Source organism: Chrysemys picta, chromosome 10, assembly GCF_011386835.1.
Source record: "Chrysemys picta bellii isolate R12L10 chromosome 10, ASM1138683v2, whole genome shotgun sequence".
Classification (NCBI taxonomy): domain Eukaryota; kingdom Metazoa; phylum Chordata; order Testudines; family Emydidae; genus Chrysemys; species Chrysemys picta.
This window is the reverse complement of record NC_088800.1, coordinates 55140072-55157407: the sequence shown is the minus strand read 5'-3', so window position 1 is coordinate 55157407 and position 17336 is coordinate 55140072. Positions and strand designations below refer to the sequence as shown.

General features: G+C 44.8%; 1 protein-coding gene across 10 annotated transcripts in view; it reads left to right on the top strand.

Annotated features, from left to right (window-relative positions):
- The window catches only part of CDIP1 (cell death inducing p53 target 1), a 40291-nt gene that overhangs the window by 15220 nt on the left and 7735 nt on the right, over nucleotides 1-17336 (top strand). For 6 of the 10 annotated variants that reach the window (XM_065558718.1, XM_065558720.1, XM_065558719.1 and 3 more), the window contains one exon: nucleotides 16791-16889. In XM_065558718.1, coding sequence (XP_065414790.1) covers nucleotides 16805-16889 — 85 coding nt within the window. In that variant the 5' untranslated portion in view covers nucleotides 16791-16804. Of the gene's footprint in view, nucleotides 1-10590; nucleotides 10834-10884; nucleotides 14034-16393; nucleotides 16670-16790; nucleotides 16890-17336 lie in introns of those variants that run through there. The other 4 variants (XM_065558722.1, XM_065558724.1, XM_065558725.1 and 1 more) reach the window with 4 other exon arrangements.

Sequence of the window (17336 nt, the reverse complement as noted above, 5' to 3'; positions counted from 1 at the left end):
TCTCAGTCTGTGGCAGAGTTGGGAAAAGAACCCACATCTCCTGACTCCCAGGCTTCTGTTTTAACTGCAAGACCATGTATCCTTGCTAGAAATGACCATGGAATCTGAAAAATCAAAATGGCTTAGAGGATATTTCTCACAAGTCTTCAGTAACAACAGCTACGTGACATTTATAGCAAGCAAGCACAACTTCACTAGTGCTAAGATAAGAATATCTGCAGAGAGAGAAAATGAAAAATCCACACCCCTGAGCGATGTAGTTAGAACGATCTGATCCCCAATGTAGACAGTGCTAGGTCGATGGAAGAATTCCTATGCCAATGGGAGACCCCTCCTGTCAGCGTAGATTGTGTCTACACTTTACACTGAAGCACGACAGTGGTGTGGCTGCAACATTTCAAGTGTGAACAAGCCAACTGCGTCATGAACTCAGCCTTGTCCTTCCTGCTTGTTTCATGGGATACATTTTATTGCAATAAACAGTAACTTATTAAACTACACATTCCAGCAGAAGAAATAGGAAGAGAAGCACTTTGTATATGCAGTGATGAACTTTCTAATTCTTTGCAGAATTGCTGCATTTAGAGTTTATCTAAAATAGGAACATGTATCTTATTTCACTCAATAATATGTTAAACTACAAAATAATGTAACAAGCCTAGCACAGATTTCTGCTGGACAGATTATTAGACTACATTAGTTATGTCGGAGAAAAACGGAGTTCTCACTATTTTGTTAGGTACAACAAGTCAGATGTTTTATTAACTCTCACATGTGCAGAGGGAGAGAACTAAACAGGTCTCTCAACAGGTAAACAATTACAGCAAGCATTTATACCTTTCATTACAAAAATAATGAGGGACAGCAGCATTTTTGTTTATACATAGGCCATCTTGATATCTCATTTCCTCAGTTGTTTTGACTCTTGCCAACATACAATTATTTTCTATTCCTTATCTACACAAGGTCTTCTACACTTTATCTATGCTGAGGTCATCATGACTTCTTACACAGTTCTTTCTCACCCGCCTCACACAATCCTCGCTTCTACAAATCTCGCGTTAACAGGGTTACAGTTAGCCTAACTCTTGCTAACAAACGTCATGCATTGCAGTTTCCTTCTGTCAGTTCTTTTCTCTGCTTCCACAACCCCCCCTTTTGTACTTCTAGTACAACAAACATTCTCAAATCTCTATTTGCATCAAGTCCTGGACTTCTGATTCTAAATCAGATGCTTCAACCTTAGGGGTTTGATTGGATGTAATGACAATGCATGATTAGCATGAACATGAAAGGTATTACTATTATTACATCTTTTACAACAACAATAACATAATCCTAAGCTAACTAATAACAATACAAGCAATAACATTCCCATAGCAATACTATAATGGGGTTGTTGTACAGCCTTTGTCATAAAGCACAATACATCATATTTAGTACATAAGGTAGATACTCTATAAGCTGTCTGAAAGGCATACTTTTTAACTTGATACATATTTTGAAGCATGTGAATTTGCCCTTGTACCTCAGAGATTTTCTGGATCTCAGGTAACAATGAAAGCAAATTTTGAAATCTATCAGATAGTAAGCTAGTCCAATTAAAGGGTATCTGGAACCTAAGGGCTATTTGAAAAACTCTATCTGCAGGCCAGTAAATAATATGATTACCTGCAGTGGTAATGAGATTAAAATGTATGTCTTGCAATGTGGTGGCTTTAACATACACACAGCTATCATTAGCTTAAAAAAATAAGTGTCCTGTCAGGGTAGTTCCTTGTCCCCTACCCTCCCAGCAAACGTAGTCATGAAGAGTAACAACTCCTCCTGGCTTCAGTTTACGGATACACTGAAGCTGTGGGGGTTGTAACAGCCAAAATGTCCATTGACTCCCTAACCCCATCCAAATGTCAGATGTAATCCCAGGAGCACTGACTAAAAATCGATTGGGCATACCAGGTGGTCTGATTTCCCAGATGTCTCGGTGAATTACCCAATCCCACATGCATCCTCCCCATGGACCCGGCAGGATTCGGTATGTGGGAGCCCACACCCCCTGAACCGGTCCATATGCTTGGAAGGAGCACTGAGAACGTCCACACTTCCACCCAGAAAGTTTCCAAGTATGTCTCCATGGCCACAGATCAGATGGTACTCCTGACGTGTCTGTAAGGGCAGTGGGCCAAGCCTGGTGCTCTAGATCATTCCGAATGGCCATTAGCTGGTCATTCAAAAAATCCTGAATCTCTGAGCATGCTAGATCCCACTGCAATGCCTTCCCAGCCTCAGTGATATTCAATACCATCTCTATCAGCAACTTCTGGGTCATAGAACTAAGGGCGGAGATAACATGTAACTCATCAACTCCAGCCTGTACCTGGGTTAGTTGTGCTCCAGAAACAAGGCCAATGGCCTTCTCTAGTTGCCCCAATTTCTCATCATGTTCTTGGTTCTTAAAAATATTCCAAACTGCTGCTGCATTACTGGCCCCATCCCAAAGGGATCCGGTCAAGTCTCTCTTCTTTCTAGAGGAAATAACCCGAGCCCTCTGTTGTGCTAATCTAATGGCAGCCCCCTGTGAGCAATTATAAATTCTTGGGGTTCACTGGTAGTGATATCATATACTTTTATCTCCACTGATCCATTCAATTGTTCGCTTATATGGGATATCCTGAACCTTAAAAATATATTTTTTCAAACAATATTTAAATAAATCACTAAAGTGTGAAGGCCTTAGTCATTGGTTTTATCAAATATATGGCATTGTCTGTATTTGAATGTGTTACAGGGGTAATAGTGTAATGGAGGAGATGGCAGGGGCAATGGCAACAAGGTGCCTTTGGTACTTATCATTTAAAATCCAATTAGGGAGGGCAATACATGCTGAAGGACTTATCCAAAACACAGGGCGCAGCCTGTAGAATAAACCCCAAAATTCAATCAATACCACGTTCCCAAGCATGGGTCCCACAAGTTTCTTCCTGCCAGTGTATAATTCTTTGTTTCTTCACCAGGGTCAGTTCTTAATGTCTCTTGTAGTCAGGAATCCCTGGACTTTGTGGTTTCAATTAAGCAAGTGTTCCTTCTTCTCTTTTCCTGAAACAGTGTGGTTTAGCATCATACAGGGGAGAGGTTACTAGCACATCACCCTGTAATGGTTTTGCTTCTTCTAGAAAAATCCAGAGGCACAGTAGGTCTGTCAGTGGACAAGGGAGAGGTTACTAGCACTTCACCTTGTCTTTTTTTCTTTCTTTCTTTTTCCTGCTGTCCAGAAGACACAGCAGAGCTAGAAGGAGAAATAGGCTTATCATCAGTCGGAGAGTCCTCCCGAGGTGGAGGGGTCTTTTTACAGTGAGAAGCATGGGTCCAGGCAGGTAGTCCTTGGCACTTCACAGCGGTGTTGGTGGTTAACAGGACTTGGAAAGGGCCTTTCCAGTGTGGAGCCAAAGCAGTCTTTCGTTGATGGACTTTACATAGACTCAGTCTCCTGGTTTCAATGAATGGCAGGGCTGCTAGGGTCTTTGGGTAGCACTTCTTTTATCTGTGAGAAAAGAAACCTAACACATTTCATTAATGCCTGGCAGTGTTTTTCAGATCTCATAGTTGCTTGGGCACATTCAGGCCCCCCTTTTCTTGGCTATCAGCCAAGTCTTAGCTGTGGGCAGTGTCCTTGGATGGTGCCAGCATCTTATCTTTGGACTGAGCTTGCTAGCTATTTTTCCTCAGTTAACTCATTCTGTTCTTTTTCCTTCTCCCCTTCTTGGCTTCTTTTAACCTACAAAGGAAACTTCCACTCTTCACTCATACACCTTTTCCCAACAATGAACACATACACATTGCCATTATACAGTACATTAGTCTTATTATTCAATGTATGCCATGTACACCCTTCCAGTAAAATAACTTTATTACAGAGCTTTGGAGCAACAAACCAGGACAAGCACACCCACTTTTGAGGAGTCCACTCGGTACAACCTCAGGTGTCCAATAGCTTTCCTCCCTCCCCAGCCCTCTGGCTAGAAATCTGAAGTAGCCAGAAGGATCCCATGGGCAATATGGGGAGTGGGTTAACCTTCCATGTCCTTGCTTCCAAAGACTGTTGGTATGCAAATTTTAACAACAATTTTTTTCAATTAAAAAAAAATCTGGCCAATGAAGTTTCTTTTTCTTACTTAAGCAACTGTATTAGACTTTAGTATATCACATTTTCCTGATTTATCCAAACACTTTTTGTATTCCAAGTTGAATAAAAACAAGTATCTGCTTTTTGATTTAACCCTTCTATTTAATTTTGAACTAGACGGTCTTATGAAAATATTAAACCCAACAATTTTGGCCACAAGACAAACACCACAAGACAGGACAAAGAACACAAAAATAATTCCTATTGTACCAGTAAATGCATGGTACATTGAATGCTGTTCAGCTGGCATCCGTTTTCTCTGATGATCTGAAAGACAAAAGAACAGAGGTCTACCCCTTCTGGGTAGTCAGTCATTGCTTAAAATATTTCCTTTATGTACACATACTCTTGTTGATTTTAGACAAAACAGAGGAATTATCCCATATTTCCTTGTATTTGTTTCATAGGCAGCCCAGGTTTCAGTGGCTTCTACCTTATTAGTTAGAAAATTGCATTAATACAGATGCTTTCTGGCTTGCTTCCAGATTCAAAGCTATCCACAGCTTAAAAATTCTTATGTAAAAAGGGACACAATTAACTTTCCCAGACTTTTGATTGCCTTTTACTTCTAACTCCTGCTTTCAAACACCCAGTGATCTGAAAAGAGACAACACAACCTATATTGGTAGGTTTGCATTTCTTTTACCTCTGCTACAATATACACTGCACATGTTCTGGGGAAAATGCACATCCTCTCCACAATTCAATTTCCACAACACTAGCCACATCAATTTCTACACAAGGTATAACTGTTTCTTTTGTGCTTACAAAATCTCCATGCACCCCTAGTAAAGTGACAGCTCGACCACACAGAGCCAGGGGCACTGTCCTTCTCTCTCTTGGGGGGGCAGTTCTTTTACACCCTGAGGTCTCCTGGGGCGTCTTTTCAGTGATTCCAGTCCAGGCCGGCTGCCTGTGGTTTCTTCAGCTTCCCCAAACCACGCCGGCTCCAGGGTCGCAAAGGCAGACTGTTGGATCTCACTGGACAGTTAAGCTTTGCAAATGTAATCTCAGCACTGTAACTTGTATTGCCTTTGGTTTGACTATGTCTATATTTTTTCACAGTCAGCTGGGGCCGAAAGCAGTTTTTCTTTGTACTTAGCCTGGTCTGCATTGATTCTTGACCTTGAACGCAGATTAACTTTCTCTTTATCTCTGGACCAAGCTGAATTTCAAATTAACCCGTTCCTTTCCTCAATAGACAAATTGCTCCCATTGTGTGTCAGAGGCTTTTTTGTGATTAAAAGCTCCTCTGAGATGTATGATCTTATCTAGATTGAAGGTACCTTCTAGTGGGCATTGTTTAGATGAATTTTCACGCGTGTAATGATTTCAATTCTCTAAATACCTGCAGGTTTTAGTACCATAATGTACGTACATAAAATAAGCTGGGGTACCCTTAGGGGGTGAGAGGGAAGACTTAGACTGTCCCCCACCCATTTTTCCAATCACACACTCAAAGGGGAAGGATGCCCTGTCCGCGCTAGCGGTTCATAAACTAAGGATTCTCCCTACAGGGTATTCACACAGGAGTGACTAACGAGGATAGCCATGACCCCCTACACCTCCCTTCAGCAAAGAGCGTCGGCTAATCTCAGAGAGAAAGCGCCGCTTACTCTGTTGCATCCAGTGAGATGGTCAGACTGTCAGTGGCTCACACGGAGAGGAAAAGGGGAGGGAAGATGGGTGCACACACTCCTAGACCCAGGTAGCCTCCTCGCCGGACGATGCCAGGCCGAGTCAACCTACATGGGTCGGATCTCCTAAAAGATCCTCTAGTTACCGGGCTTGCGTTAGAGTAGTTCTGGTCACGAGCCAAAAGACTTCGCAGAGTACTCTGGGCGTCTTCCGGTAACACTCAATTCACACTGTGTACACACACACACACAGACCACACACACACCAAGGCCTTATACCAGGTACTACTCCTGAGTACCTCCAGGTACTATTCCCAAGTACCTTGATGCATCACTTGAGGCGGTAACAACCCCTCAACACAGGTGCAAACCCTATGCACCTAGCATATGCTTACAGGGGGCGGCAAACAATTCCCCTATTACGCCGCTCAGCATCTGACCTTGCTGCACAGTCAATAAGTTCGGATGGCGTGAGCCCAACAGGGGCAGACGGCCCCACGGACAGTCCTCCTCCGACACCCCAATAGAGATTTCAAAAGGTCTCCTACCTCTATTGTGGCGCCATGGGGTTCGAAGGGGAACGATCCGTAGCAGCTGCCGTTGCCTCAGTGGGCGTTGCCATCCCGGACGAGCCCCCAAATTGTCGGAGAAAAACGGAGTTCTCACTATTTTGTTAGGTACAACAAGTCAGATGTTTTATTAACTCTCACATGTGCAGAGGGAGAGAACTAAACAGGTCTCTCAACAGGTAAACAATTACAGCAAGCATTTATACCTTTCATTACAAAAATAATGAGGGACAGCAGCATTTTTGTTTATACATAGGCCATCTTGATATCTCATTTCCTCAGTTGTTTTGACTCTTGCCAACATACAATTATTTTCTATTCCTTATCTACACAAGGTCTTCTACACTTTATCTATGCTGAGGTCATCATGACTTCTTACACAGTTCTTTCTCACCCGCCTCACACAATCCTCGCTTCTACAAATCTCGCGTTAACAGGGTTACAGTTAGCCTAACTCTTGCTAACAAACGTCATGCATTGCAGTTTCCTTCTGTCAGTTCTTTTCTCTGCTTCCACAGTTATAGTGCTCTGGACAAGATTATGTGATTTGGGGTTTATGAAACTTTAGACTAGAGATTAGATCCAGGTATTAGGCCATATCCAACTGCCACTGAAATCAAGGGGAGACTTTCCACTGAATTTATGGAGCATTGGATTGAGCCCAGTGAGACGTGCAAACTTCTCTGCCAACGTGTCTCAGTTCTGGCTTGCAGCACCTCTGCCATTCTAGCTTTGGAGCCGTTCTAGAGCAGAGACTTGTAAGGGACAGAAGAATTAAGATTTGGGTTCTGCTGTTCGTTTTAAGTGAGTTAATTACATCCACTATAACACCCAGAATACTGCAGCCTGTCCTTTGTGTTCTGAATCCACCTCACTGTCCGCATAGGGCAAGACAAGCAAGTAATTTTGGGGATATTAATTTCTCAATGATTAATGCTACAGCCTAGTGTGTGTGGTGCTCTGGGTCTCCATGTCATACTTAGAAAAATGTCTGAAGAAACAAATACAACTGCTTTGATGGTGCAAAGTAGAACGCATGCCTGAGCTGTCCTTGTGTGCTCTCGTTTAGCAGTATCAAGGCTGGGGTTTGGTTTCTGGTTAAGGTTTTAGTTTTAAGTGTAGAGCAAAGAGCTGCAGTCTAGTTTGCTATTTTAATTTTAATTTTTTTTAAGCAGGCTTGTTTTAAATGTTCAAGTTAACCATCTCCTGCTAACTCGGCTCTGGCATTGTCAATGCTGAAGACAAACCGTGCATGATCAAAGCAGCCCACCTGGAGGCACAAATGGTACAGCACTGGTCCTTCTGAGTGCTCCTCCCACAGTGTAACCCTTTGAGGGATGTTGGGGGAGAATCGGCCTTTGGTTTAGTTGGGAATTTGTTTGCAGTTTTTCCTGATTCCCTTGTTGGGGAGCTGGGTGGGGAAAAACAAATCTGATTTTTCTGGCCGAGGAGCAGGTGAACCGTAACAGCAGCATGCTGTTTGTTTCGTTGTGCTTGTAATTTATTTCCCTGGGAATCTTGCCTTGGATGCAGCATCTGGTTTTCAGTGAGGTTTCTACTTATTCAGTTTTCAAGCTGCGTTAACTGAGGCACATGGAAGGTCAAGTGACTTGCCCAGGGTCATGTGATAGAATGAGTGTCTCAGCGGTGACTGGAACCCAAGATCTTCCTGCAGAGAAATGCAGGCTGTAGAACAGGGATGAGAAGCATTATCTGTCTGACTCGGATGGATTTAGGGTGACCAGATTTTTGCATCTTTTTCTTATATAGGCTCCTATTACCCCTCCATCCCTGTCCTGATTTTTCACACTTGCTGTCTGGTCATCCTAGATGGATTTGCCAAGGTGAACGTTGTTGGTGTGTGTGTGTGTGTGTGTTGTTTTTGTCCTGCTCTGCCAGCGGATCTCTCCAGCCCTGCACCAAAGAAACTTGCCACCCTGGAAGCAGCAATATTTCTACAGCTGGAAGCTGGCAGGAGGGTGTGAGTGGCAAATTATTTTTCAAGGTGTTTTGGGAAGAGGCTACCGGTGTAGAGCTGGCTCTTTCAGCATGGTGTGGTTCTGGTCCTGGAGAATAATGCTAAATACACACAGCCTGTGCCCAGGAAAATACAGTAGAGTAGTTCAGAAACATAACTGACCTTTCATTAGATCTAACTGGATTTCTAACCGTTTCCACTGCTCATGCAAACTGTAGTCACACCCCTTTGCTGTCTTGCCCAGTATCTGGTAACAAGTGTTCATTTGTGAGTAGGTACTCTCAATGTAAGTGCCTGGGTGAGATAAAGGGAGAGTACAACATAGCCAGGTGTGGTGTCAGGTTCAGTTGTCATTTATTCTTTTCCTCGCTTCCCAGCATGTTCCCCAGACTGCAGAACATGCTTTAGTTTTATACTTTGTAAAATATATTTAATGTCTTTAGTGCCTTTGATCTTGAAGGATTCCAAAGAGCTTTACAAGCTACACATTTCTGAAAAGAGACCTGTAAAAGAAACTCAAAATTGGGTCTGTGCCCTGTTTTTTGCTGGGGGGAAAAGTGGGAGAATTCTGCTTGTTTAGCAGTATCTGGAATCTTGAGCCTTTTGCTCTCTGCTGTGCTGGAGATCTTGTAGGGCCCAGAGATGTACATTGGAAGCATTCTCCATCCTTAATTGAAGGGCCTGGGATGCTAAATCTGTAACCGAGTTTTAATTCTGTGGGTTTGTCAGATGTTTGAATTAAATGAATTTTAAACCAAACAAGATTTAGGAAGTGATTTTAATTCATATTAAATTAATTCAGATATTCAATTAATATCTCAATGGCTTGCATTTTGTTTCCTTGGTGCTTATGATACTGATTTGTAATCCTAGTTTTGCCACATTAGCCGAGACCTGAATTTCTAATGAAAAATCGAGCAGAATGCTCCCTGCTTAACAAACAAAAACAAATATGAAGGGCCTGAGTTTTGTTTCTCAAATACATCATGAGCAAAAAGGGGACAAACCCATATTTTGTTTCCTTTGCATGTCCGCTTTAGCCTTCCGGCTGAATGATCCCCAGAAGGGGGTGTAGCTCCTGATCTGTCTTGAAGGCTGGCATACTGAACAGTGTGGTGCTACTTAAAAGTGACTTGCAAAGAGCGTGGAAATTGTTCGTGGCTTTTTTCCTGCTTCGTGATGTATAAATGAAACCTGACAGATTATTTTTTTAATCTTAGCAATGTCAGGCATGTCCAGTTTTGCCTTCCCTGTTTTTCTTCTCTAGTCCTCCGAGAGGGCCGTCAGCCCTCCTGTGAAGGTGGAGGGAAAATACCATTGTTAAAGATTCAGCTCCCAACAGATTGGCCAGCGTTTTGAGTTTGCTGTTAACAAAAAGCAAATGGAAAAATAGAGCTTTAAACGGTCTGACAAAAATACCCTCTTTCCCCCTATAGCTTTGATTTCAGCATCTTGTGGTGTCACCAGCCACTAGCTCTCCAGACAGCCGTAGAGTCCTCCAGCAGTAACAGGGTAGAACAAGCCATATGTTTCTAGTGTTAAAAACAAGCAGGCAAAACGGCAGCTTCTTTTTAGGGGGCTAGCAGCTTTCAGGCTTTCTGCATACACCTTAGAGAAACAACAGGGCGTATACAGATATTTCTTGGCCTTTACATGTTTCTCTTTATGGGCACATTCTTACAATGGGAAAAGGGATGAGTACTTCGATGGCCTCATTTGTTTATACAGAATTTAAACTTTCATTTACAAACTAATTCAGTTATTAGCCCTTTCTGTAGCAAAGAAAACATCCTGACCCTGACCTGTTGTGCAGCTGTCTTGCTGAGTCTGCAAAATCACAACCTGAACCAATAGCTTGGCACGGTGTGAACTGCCTCTGTTCCTCTTAAGAGGATGGTGAGTCAGAAGCCTAATGATGACATTTTAGTTGCCAGCCTTATTATCTGTTTCACTTCTGATTATTTTAGAAGAGCTATCTTGCTGCCCACCATGTTTTTTCCAAACCGATCCTTGGAGGGGGTTATTTTCCATGACACACTGGTGTGCCCAGCAGTGGGGTTCAGTTGTTGAAAGGGAGCCATGTGGATAAAATTCTTCAAATGAAGTGTGGTTAAAAAAAAAAAAAAAAAAAAAAAAAAAAAAAACCACACAGAAAACCGTAGCACTCCCTTGGGGCCATTGTAATCTTTGAAACTAACGCTTTAATCGCATTGCCTATTACAGGGGTGGTCAAACTTACTGGCCCTCCAAGCCGTATACAGCAATCTTCAGACGTTCAAGAGCCGGGACACACGTGCTGGGAGCTGGGGTTGGAGCTTCAGCCCCACTCCTGCTGAAGCCCTGAGCCCTGGCAGGTGCGTCCTGTAGGGCTGAAGCCCCGAGACCCCCCTCCCCGCTGGACAGAAGCCCCTACCACACCACCCTGCTGCAAGGCAGAGGTCCTGAGCTCCCCCCACCTCCAGTCTGGTAGGTGGAGAATAGGGTCCATGGGGGACTCCGCAAGCCAAACTTTAATGGTAAAAGAGCCGCATGTGGCTTGCGAGCCACAGTTTGGCGACCCCTGGTCTATTAGAATGGGCAGATCCTGTGGGACTATAGTTTAGTATGTCCCTTTTCTCTGTTCCCTGAAGATCCTTTCTGTCCTACCTCATTGCCTCGATCCTATAGCACCTTAGGCTTTGTCTAAACACATTTGCTCTAGTTTATTGACACTCTTATTTTGGCTTAAAAGGGGGCTTATTTCAGTTTAGTTTCCATCAGTTAAGAATAGACTTAAGCTAAACAGAAATAAGCCTAGTTTAAACTGATAGTGTCCACATACCTTTTGCAGCCCTTTAACTGCATGAGTTTAAAATAGCACCTTGAGTTAAACCAGTGAAACTTTGTATATAGATGATGAGCCCTTCGACTGATTGGTATCACCACTGCCTGCCCTTTGGGAATGCCTCAGTCAGCACTGCTCTTCACTGGGCCAAAGGCTTTGTTTTTGTCACATCTGAGATACCCCATTCTTTCCCCTCCTAACATCCTGAATGAACTTGACTTACGTGTTGTAGTGCAGCGTCCTGACTTGTTGCAATTTGGAGGACATGGCAATTTAGCAGCCACAGGCAGAGAGGGGTGAGCAGTTGGTGTTTTAATGGTTGCTTGAAGGGTCCGTCCCTCTGAGTATTTAAAAGATGGGTTATTCCTTAAGCGTCCTTAATCCCTATTTCCAGTGAGCAGAAGTTTGTCTCACACCCTGAAAAAATGTGCATTAGCCCTAGAAACAGGAGAGAGGCTCGTGGCCAGGATAATCTCTGGACTGAGAGTTAGGATTTAAAAATCTACTGTATTTAATTCTTGCCCTACCCTGCCAAAATCTGTAGAGCCTTTAAGGTGACTGGCAAACACAAACTGTGGGTTTGTGCTCTCTCGCTGCTTTATGATTTATAAAGAAGGCCTCCTGGGCTATTTCCCCCCTCCCTGGGTTTTCACATAAGACATTTAGGTCTTGTCTGCCCTGGAAGACTATCTGGATGAGTCATGAACTATTAGGATAATTGAGATTACATGTATCAAGTAAGTGATACCTGAGCAATTGAGAGGGGGGAGTGAATTTTAGTGAAAAGATCAGTGTTTAAAATGTAATGCTTTTGTTTATCGCTCTCTCGGATTTAATACCTCTTCAATTCAGTGCAGAGAGAGCTCTCAATCCATATGTGAGTCACTCGTGGAGATCCCAAGCACAAATGGGGAAGAGCAGACCTGATATTCCTGTTGTTTCAATTAAGCTAAAAAGGGTTTAAACCCAATTTTTTCTTTGTAGGTCACTCTGATAGAATGATGATCTAGAGAGATGCTGCAAATTGATTAAGCTACTCTGAAATAAGTACTGTTTTCCCTCAGGCATTTGAAAATGGAGTTTGGCGAAGATTAATTGTTTGATGGATTTTCCCCAAGCGCTGCATTTACGATGCATTTTGAGATAACATCAAGGGTGCTCTAGAGCATAAATCTAAGGGCTTGTCTTCGTGTACTGGTGCAGCTGTGCCACTGTAGTGCTTTAGTGAAGATGCTACTGTGCTGATGAGAGAACCACTGTAGTGCTGTCTACATGTGGGGTTAGGTCAGTACAACTGTTACTCAGGGGTGTAGATTTTTCACACCGCTGAGTGATGTAGTTATTCTGATATAGGTCTGTAGTGTAGATCTGGCTTAAGTAAATAAATAGAGACATCTGAATCATAGAATCATAGAATATCAGGGTTGGAAGGGACCTCAGGAGGTCATCTAGTCCAACCCCCCTGCTCAAAGCAGGACCAATTCCCAACTAAATCATCTCAGCCAGGGCTTTGTCAAGCCGGGCCTTAAAAACCTCCAAGGAAGGAGATTCCACCACCTCCCTAGGTAACACATTCCAGTGCTTCACCACCTTCCTAGTGAAATAGTGTTTCCTAATATTCAACCTAGACCTCCCCCACTGCAACTTGAGACTATTGCTCCTTGTTCTGTCATCTGCCACCACTGAGAACAGCTGAGCTCCATCCTCTTTGGAACCCCCCTTCAGATAGTTGAAAGTAGCTATCAAATCCCCCCTCATTCATGCCTCTTGCATCTGAAGAAATGAGGTTCTTACCCACGAAAGCTTATGCTCCCAATACTTCTGTTAGTCTTAAAGGTGCCACAGAACCCTCTGTTGCTTTGAATGATCTGTTATAAAAGAAACAGGGAAGGCCATTGGGAAAAATATGAGCAGAATAAACTAAACAGGCAAAAGGAGCTATAAGTCTTAACAGATGGAAGTTAGTTTCCCTCTGCCTCAATTTAGCTTTCTGTTAAATGGGTGTAATGCTTCACATGGGAGACTTGCTGCATGTTTGAAGTTTCTTGAGAAAGGCGAGTGTTTGTTGTATAGATTTGTCCATACTCAGGTACTTGCCTTGTTTAATTTTTCATGTCTACATCTGCCTTACTTAGCAGATGCGTGGTTCAGAGACAGGTGGTGGTAGAGCGGGCAAAAATTACATCCCAGTTCTGGGTATCTCCAAGTCACTCTTCCCCTTCTCTCCTGCAATGGGAGTCCGGAATCCCAGTCCTTCAGTGCTGGGCTCGGCTAAGGGGATGAAATTGCCCTAGAACTGGATGTGATGCCGTGAATTCTGTGCTGGCAGAGTCTGAGCAGTTTTATTATTGCTGCATTTCAGTGCCGTTTGCTCCAATAGCCAGTAATGGTTAACAATGACCCTAAAAAATACTCTGTTTCTGGGGGCTGGAGTACCAGGGAATAGATAGATCTTGTGCATGCTGCAGCTTGTTTTTCAAAATAGCTATGTGCTTCTATTTGGAGGGGAAATAGTGTTTCTTACCCCTTGCCAATCACTGTGAAATACTGCTCAAGGGGCAAGAAATGCTGTATAAACTTGTGTATAAGCCGTCCTCTTGATCTAAAGCTTTGCTAAATGAGTGCCCTACGGGTAAACTGATACCCATCCCCTTTCCCTCTCCCTGTCCCTTCCCACTAAGGAGCCCTACCTCAGCATGAGGTGCTCAGCAGATCATTCCCAGTGACCCTGTTGTCCGGACTGCAGCAAGGGAAAGATCCTGGTTGGGGGGAGAAGTTTCAAAATGGATTCCCATATGAAGTGCATTCCTCACCCACGTAGAAAAACTGTCTTGAAATAATGGTAGGAATGTGTCTGATCATCACAAGGCTGTATGGTAGTGCTTGATCTCCATGATTAATACTCTGTTATTATCACACAGTCTCAGTCTAGCCCCCGGGCAAGTCCCAGCTCTTGCCCCCCAACAAAGTGCTATCTATAATCTACATACCTACCCAGTGGTGACTAGTGCTGCCAGTGTGCTTGACACCAGCCTGGGATCGCATGACCTGGACTGAACTTCCTAGTGAAAAGACAAAATGTAGGCTTCAATTGTGATGAGTTTATAATCTGCCGAGGAATGTCCTGACCCTGAGAGCCCTGGTTTCCCACTGGCACGTGCACTGTCTCCGTGAGGAGTGTGGCTTTAGATAGCATGCTCTATTGCTGGGGGCTTTCTTAGTCATTAAAACATCCAGAAAAGAAGCCATTCCCAGTAAGTACAAAATAAAACACCCAGGACTTTCTGGATCCTGACCTTCCGCCCATGCATCTTCCCTATTGATTCACACAGGGAGGGGACAACCACTGGCCTGAATGGAGATTTGTGCAGATACAAAGTTCTTTTGTAGCAGCTGTGCCACTCTCCACACATGTATACAGAAACACATCCAGAAAGGGGTGTGGCAGTGGCGGATTTAGAGTTAGTGGGGCCCTGTGCTCAGCTTCATTTTTGGGGCCCCTCCTTGGGACCCAGCCAAGAAAAAGAGCATTCTCTCTTATCTCCCCCGCCCCCCCATCCCTGTTTTTCATTCTTTTTTTCTTCCTCCTCTTCCTATAAGTAATAGGAAGTACATGGAAATAAAATGAGGTACCTTGATTATTTTTGTAATCGAACTTATTTTTCCACAGACCACTTGAAAATTGCTGGGGGTCTCGGCGGACCACTTACCTTTCCAAATATTGTTTGTACCGTTAGCTAACTATTGTAAAGTGCTTTGGATAAGAGCGCTTTATTAAAAAAAAAGTGAAAAAATGTTGGGGTGCGAGGTCTGGGCAGGATTTGGTGTGTGGGAGGGGGCTGGGGGTGCAGGGTCTGGGAGGGAGTTAGGGTGCAGGAACAGGTTGGGGTGTAGGGTCTGACCAGTAGTCAAGATGCAGGAGGGGGCTCAGGGTTGGGGCAGGAGATTGGGTGTGGAGCACTTATCTGGGGCAGCTCCCATTTGGTGCGAGTGATGCAGATGGGAATGTGGGGGGGGGGGTGCAGGAGTCAGGGAGGGCAGGGGGATGCAGGAGTCAGGACTGGGGGTGTGGGCTGGAGTTGTGGGGGTGCTCCCTGCCCTACCCCAGCCCCCTGCCCTGAGCCACTCACGGCACGGGGCTGGAGGGGGGTACGTGTAGGAGTAGTGTGGGGGGCCCGCCTTTGCTCCGCCCTGCCCTGATTCCACCCTGTTCCCCAAGGCCCTGCCCCCGCCTCTTCTCCGCCTCCTCTCCCGAGCGCGCTGCGGCCCCGCTCCTCCCCTCCGTCCTGGAGCGACCGGAGCGCTGGCAAACGGCTTTTTGGCGGCGGGGAAGCGCTGGAAGGAAGGGGAAGTGGGGAGCTTGGCTGTCAGTGGGTGTGGAGCCTGCAGCAGGAGTCCCAGGACCAAGCTTCTGCCCCTGCAGCTGCCTGGCCCTGAGGCCCCCTGTTGTTGGGGGGGGGGGGGCGGCCATGCCAGGGCACCCTGTGTTTTATTGTAAATTCGCCTCTGGGGTGTGGGGAAATCATTTTGCTCATTTGATAAAGTGTGTGTGTGTTTCCCCTCACACAGCTTCATCAGATTAACATGACTTTCAGCCTACAGAATTTAGACAAGAATTTTGTCATTTTCTTAACTGAATCAGGGCATCTGATTTGCCCAGTCTAGGGAGAAGAAAGGTAAAACTATTTGGAAACTAAAGATGATCCTTTTCCTAAGTCTCTCTTAGAAGCTGACTAGGCACTTCTAGGAACAAATATTTAATTTCCTTCAGTGATTTATGGGCTTTTTCTTCCAGCTCTTGCCCCCTAGGTGTTGTTCTTTTTAACATAAGACAGAGCTTTGATTCTAACCTTAATGAAATGTGGATCCAGAGTTCAGGGCCTATGTTTATTTCAGACGTGCATCCTCTAGCTCTGATCCTACAATGATGCTGCTGATCTCTTTGGTAGAACAGCTTCCCTCCTGAATAATCCCAAAGCATTTAGGAAATATATGCAGGAATTGCATCAGTGACCTACAGCTGCTGTTTAACTCACTACAGCCTTTTTAAGTAGGGCCCGAAGAAGGATAATGTATCCAATTGAAACAGCAGGAGAATATAGGGAGGTAGAATGTAGTTACTTAAAATCAAATTTGGACACTTGGGTTAATATTTTTCCCTTTCATGAAAAATATTAGGACAGTCTACTATTATGCATCCCCTCTGCAAGCTCAGCTCCTCCAGCATGGCACCTTGAACACTGAGCTGGGTTAATTTTAGCACTGGCTCCAGGGTCCAAGGGTAACTGAATCAGCAGCCATGCTGCCTGCAGCACCATGGGTTTCCTGTGAGTTCTGGCCCCAACTCGAGCTGCTTAGCTCAGGAGATATGAGGACAAGATCATAGCCCAGGGTGTTAAGGTTGCAGCGAGTGCCCATTGATGAGCTGGATTAGGATCCCACAAAAATGACACTTCCGGAAAAATCTGGTTCCCATCGGTAACCCTAAAGCTCTCCCTGTCTGCCTGCATTGAGCTGCACTGGGGGTGTGCGGGGGGTGGATGCCTCTGAACTTCCAAGGGTGATGAGTTTGTATGTACTGTAATTCTTTTCCTTGCAGACCAGCTGTAAGCAATGTCCAGTGACCCGCCCCCACCCTACCCAGGGGGACCTTCTGCACCACTACTACAAGAGAAGAATGGCCCACCCACCATGTCAGGTAAGTTGCAGAGGATGGGGCATCCTGGCTATGTTGTGATCCAGTCTCAATGGCAGTGGGGGCAGGGCAGATGCAGGGGAAACCCCGGGGCAGGTGGTCTCCTTACAGACACACTCCTGGGTGGGGCGCACTGGGGTCAATGCAGAGCCTCTACAGCAGTGAAGTCAGCACGTTGATCCACCTCGATTTCAGACCCTTTACTCCCTAACAGGGAGGCAAGGAGAGGTCTGTCATGCAGCGGGCAGCTGGAGAAGCTGTAATAAAACCATCCCAGACCCCCAAGAGGTCTGGTCACCCAGCCAAGTGACTCTTTGTGCAGGCCAGACCCTAACCCAGCGTGGCAGGGCCTGCCTCTCCTGCCTCCTGAACCTGCCAGCCAGTGACTCAGCTATTGGCCAGTTGAGCAGTGTATTTCTTGTGCTTGCCCAAGAAGTGACAGACTTAGTC